This window comes from Micropterus dolomieu, linkage group LG02, assembly GCF_021292245.1.
Source record: "Micropterus dolomieu isolate WLL.071019.BEF.003 ecotype Adirondacks linkage group LG02, ASM2129224v1, whole genome shotgun sequence".
NCBI classification, from domain to species: Eukaryota; Metazoa; Chordata; class Actinopteri; order Centrarchiformes; family Centrarchidae; genus Micropterus; species Micropterus dolomieu.
In genome coordinates, this window is record NC_060151.1 from 14,104,899 (window position 1) to 14,110,310 (window position 5,412).

Here is a 5,412-nt window from a genome sequence, read left to right on the forward strand (position 1 = left end):
CGTAGGTCTCCTGATTCTCAAGTGCAGGAAACAGTGTTTGGTTTTTGTATTAGGGTTTGTCACTGTGATGGCTATGGGATGGCACTGTGATATAGATCCATACAAAAACTTAAGAGCAATAATCTGACACTCAGCCTTTCTTGTGATGGAAAAAAGGATAGGACAAAGTAGGAATATGAGGTAACTACTGTGTTTTTCATTATTAACAAGAAGATCAGTACTTAGTATTAATTTAGCAGTTTAAAGTCACAGTTAGGGCCCAGATATAAATGTTACCATCCAGTAAATCTTAACTTAAAGAATTGATTAAGAATAAACACAAACCACATAGATGACAACAGGATACAAAACTGACCAGGATTTCTGTGTATTTCATCAACTTAATGAGCTTTTAACACATTTTACTGGTACGTTAGGTTTTTGTACAAGCAGTGAGTGGAGATGCAGCACTGTGATTACTTCGACTACTGGGGTCGTGGGACTAAAGTCACAGTATCTACAGGTAAGACACATTTAAATGATATATTTACTCACTAGTTTCTTTTTCTTTTATTAATATAAATATTGCTGATGAAGAGGTTTACATCATGGTCTTATTTCAGTTCATGCTCATGTTGGACAAACTAGAAAACAGAGCAGCCAGATGTTTTTAACGCAGCTGTTTCTTAGAAAGTGTGTTGTTTAGGATTATCGCTTAATGCAGGAGGTGGTTTGACTTGATCTTAAAATGTATTTAGCTGGATTGGAATTGCTGCTGATGAATGTCTGTATGTTTTTATTCACATTATTATTCAACACATTTTATTATTGTGAACAGTAATTATATACTGTACAGCACCATACCTGCATTTTGTTTTGTAAGAAGTTTCCCTTCAACATAGTAATATATATTTTCTTTGTGTGTTTAAATACAGGTTCAGTATGTGTTTCAATAGAACACTGAACAAAGACATAATGAAGTACACTGTGTTATATAGCATCTTACGTAGTAGGCTATAGTATATAATTTAGTTGAAATACCACAGGGACGACTTTTAAAGGACTGTATGCATTTGCACTTAAGGTTTTTAGAGGAATCATTTCACATCAACTATCTGTAATTCTTCCCAAAAACATTTTTAGGTTTTTTGATTCACTGTTAAAAAAAGCACAAAATCATCATCAGAAATAATTTAATACATTAATTATTATTGTTATATATTATATTGACCCTTGATCCCACAAAGCAGCAGTTGTGGTTTTGCCGTTGTTTTAACACGCTCAGCTCTGGTCTGTTTATCTGTGTGCTGGACAGAAAAGCACAAATAATAATAAACGTGTTACAGTGCTAACTTGTTGATGATTTATATAATCCGTTATATTAACATTCAGTCTTTTTTATTAGGTACTATAAAAACAGTTTTTTAAGCTTTTTAAGATCAACCCAGTGTTGTTTAAGAAAAGCTCACATCCTACAACAATGAGGCTTTTTCATATTTACAGTGATGCTGATTTTGTAGTCAGTCTTCACATGTTTCTAAAGATAAAATAAAGTATGTTTAATATTATACCCAAAGTGCTCAGCATTAATTAAATGTTTTTAACACTTTTTAAATTAGTTCACAGTTTCATGTATGTCACATGTATGGTAGTTATTATGATTAAACATTGAACACTGTGGGTTTCCATATTTTAATTCTGAGGTAAAAACATTCAACCAATAACTGAGTTTAAAGATGAGCAAATGATTGTCTGTAGCCGTGTTTCCATCAAAGTTTTTTTATGCGCATTTTGAAGTATCGCATTAGAAAAGGTTAATGGAGACGGCAAAATTTGAAAAAAAATCCTCATTTTTGCAAAAAGGTTTTTACGCTCGCTTGAGGTGGTTTTTGCCTTTGTTGAAAAAGAGTAAATGCGCTAAATGGGAGAAAGAAACACTTTTGCCGAATAAGTTCTGATGTAGCGAAAATGTAACTCACATCTCATCAGCTGTTTCTGCTGTTGTCATGCCGCATATTCCCATAATGTGCGGAGAGATGGCTTATAGGAACTTGCCCGCTTGAAACACATTCCTGAGGACCTCTCTCCATTTTTCATAGATAATTTGCCATCGATTCCATGTGACTGGTTTTGTTTCTGGTTTGGAACCCATAGGCCCTACATCTTGTATATTAACGTCAACTACTGACGTAGCTACGCTTGACGTAACCTGGTTTATTCACTCCAAAGCTGCTGATGGAAACACACTTATTTTGCAATTACTTATTTTTTCTTTTTTGCGACATTTCAAAAGTCCCCTTAAAATTCACATGACACTTAGATGGAAACATGGCTTGTGATTGATGCGCATTTGTTATTTTAAACTTAACAAATCTCCTCTTTGAAAGGAACTGCACCGACTCTGTTCCCTTTGGTTTAGTGTAACTCTGGGACTGTGGATAAAATTACTCTTGGTTGACTTCCACCCAAAGTGTACTTTCCAGTGGACCGATGCCACACATGGCAAATATTTAATTAACAAGTGATTAATTACGTTTAACCAAAGAGTAGTAAATATGCAGTATTACATATTAGTGCCACTGTATGAACTCAGATCAAATCTGAACTAAAAAACAACAAAATAATCAATAGGACATTATTTATTAGAATGTAGTATTCATTAAAATGATTTTTCTCTCTTTTCGCTTTAATCGGTCAAAGAGTTATCGGTGCTATCCTGCAGATGTTTTTACATTAGCCATTATATTATTTATATAAACATGATATTGCTGCTGAGAAAGGGTAAAGTTTTATTTATTTATTTTATGTTTCAGCATTTTAATATTAATGATACTGATGGGATATATTATTGTCATGGTGATTACATGGTCATAAAGATAACAAAGGAACATGTTATTCTCTTTATTAATATTTGTAGTCAGAGTTTAGACAAGCTATTGATCATCTGTGTTCTTGCATTTGTATTTACATGTTTTGACACTTTCTCAGGAACACCCACACCACCAACACCACCCACTCTGTTCCCTTTGGTTCAGTGCCAACCTGGGTCTGGAGATAAAATCACTGTTGGTTGTTTTGCACGTGACTTCTACCCAAAGAGTCTTACATTCCAGTGGACCGATGCCAGTGGGAGAACCCTGACTTCTGAAAATTATCCTCCAGCAGAGAAAAACAACAAATATACAGGAGTCAGTTTGGTCAAAGTATCAAAATCTGACTGGGATTCAAGGAAGTCTTTTAAATGTTCTGTAAATCACAACGGATCTCCCAAAAATCTGCTAGTGCAAAGTATGTGATTTTTCAGTTTACTAATGCCTCTGATTTCTTATCAATATGTCCTCCTCATTCATCCTGATTTTATCAATGAATGTAGAACAATATTTATTCCCTCACATTTTCCTTTGTCTGCCTGAAACACACAGCACAATCATCTTATCAATTTGCAGGCGAATGATACAGAATACTATCGCAATAAATGACTATAACTGCTTTTTCCTTCACCTGTTCAGAGCCTATTCCTCCAAAAGTGACTTTGCTATCAGTGCCAAGTGAAGGCACCCAGGCCCTGGTGTGCACGCTTGAGGGCGGTAATGGAAAACTTGATTCATTCAAGTGGAAAAAGAATACCGCAGAGTTGAACAACTACATTCAAAGTCCCATCCAAAGAACTGGAGACTTATATTCAGCTGTCAGTGTCCTGAAGGTCAACAACGCAGACTGGGACAGTAACGCTGTGTATACCTGTGAGGTGACTTACAGAGGAACACAATATAAAAAGAAGGCCTCAAAAGGTGCAGTGCTACAAAGGTTATCACTAAATAGTGAGATAAAGTAGTTTATGCTGGATCTTGACATGAATTCCATGACACAGTTTTTCTAATCGTCCAAATGTTAAAAAATGGATCTTACTACGTTGTTCTCTTTTATGTAGGTTCTTCCACAGTGACACTGAACCAACCCAGTGCCAAAGGAATTTTTAACAACAAACAGGCAGAGTTGGAGTGTATCATTACTGGACAGGACAAGACCTTTTTAAATACAATTCAAATCACTTGGCAAATTGATGGACTAGATGTGACAAGCAACATTAATGAATCACCTGTCAAGTCTGTAGGCATTCAGCACAGCAAAACCAGCACGATGACTCGTAGTCTGTCTGAGTGGCAGAGAGTCAACAAAGTGCGCTGTTCTGCCATTAGAGACGATATGACTCCAGTTATTCAGGATCTGACTGTCCACAAAGGAGGTATGTTACTGAGTGATGGAGACGGATTGGTAGATTTGCAATATGTAAATCTGGGGAAGCAGGGACACGTGTCATAATAGCAAACATTAAGCACATATATGAACCTTGTTGGTGTCTCTTTCAGATGGGAGTGAGCCAAACGTGACAGTCCATGTCCTCCCAGAGGAGGACATCAGCAAAGGAGCTGAGGTCTCTCTGGTGTGTCTGGTCTCTGGTCCTGTGCTGCAGGATTACTACATCGCCTGGTCAGAGGGCACTGAAAATAAGGCCGGCATCTATATGGATGGCATCAACTTCCCCCCACAGAAGACCCAACAAGGCTACTTAGTTACAAGTATTTACACCACCACCAAGGAAAAGTGGGACAAGCACAACATGTTCTACTGCAACGTTTGGCCTGCTGGTAGAAGTGTGTCTGTGAAACCCAAAGGAGTGTCTAAGGCCCAGGGTAACTCAATTGAATGTGATAAATAGTAGATTCAACTATAAATGTGATATTTCGTGCTAACATGCTGCTCTGTCTCTGTGTGTGCTCTCTGCCATGGGAACCTGTGCACTCTGTGACATCATCATTTTATGTAGCTCCTGTCACAGTGACACTGAACCAACCCAGTGCCAAAGGAATTTTTAACAACAAACAGGCAGAGTTGGAGTGTATCATTACTGGACAGGACAAGACCTTTTTAAATACAATTCAAATCACTTGGCAAATTGATGGACTAGATGTGACCAACGACATTAATGAATCAACTGTCAAGTCTGTAGGCGTTCAGCACAGCAAAACCAGCACGATGACTCGTAGTCTGTCTGAGTGGCAGAGAGTCAACAAAGTGCGCTGTTCTGCCATTAAAGACGATATGACTCCAGTTATTCAGGATCTGACTGTCCACAAAGGAGGTATGTTACTGAGTGATGGAGACTGATTGGTAGAACAGTAATCTGTAGGTCTGGGGAGGCAGCAACACATAATCTGTTTATAGCAAAAATAAAAGCATATATATGAACCTTGTTGGCGTCTCTTTCAGATGGGAGTGAGCCAAAAGTGACAGTCTATGCCCTCCCAGAGGAGGACATCAGCAAAGGAGCTGTGGTCTCTCTGGTGTGTCTGGTCTCTGGTCCTGTGCTGCAGGATTACTACATCGCCTGGTCAGAAGGTTCTGGAAATAAGGCCGGCATCTATATGGATG

At 37.7% G+C, this 5,412-nt stretch overlaps 1 gene segment (V, D, J or C); it reads left to right on the top strand.

Annotated features, from left to right (window-relative positions):
• The first annotated feature begins 421 nt into the window (after nucleotides 1-421).
• The window catches only part of LOC123987048, a 30,129-nt gene continuing 25,138 nt past the window's right edge, over nucleotides 422-5,412 (top strand). The window contains 7 exon segments of the C gene segment in view: nucleotides 422-502; nucleotides 2,968-3,267; nucleotides 3,489-3,770; nucleotides 3,911-4,225; nucleotides 4,350-4,673; nucleotides 4,808-5,122; nucleotides 5,251-5,393. Of these exon segments, the coding sequence occupies nucleotides 442-502; nucleotides 2,968-3,267; nucleotides 3,489-3,770; nucleotides 3,911-4,225; nucleotides 4,350-4,673; nucleotides 4,808-5,122; nucleotides 5,251-5,393 (1,740 nt within the window).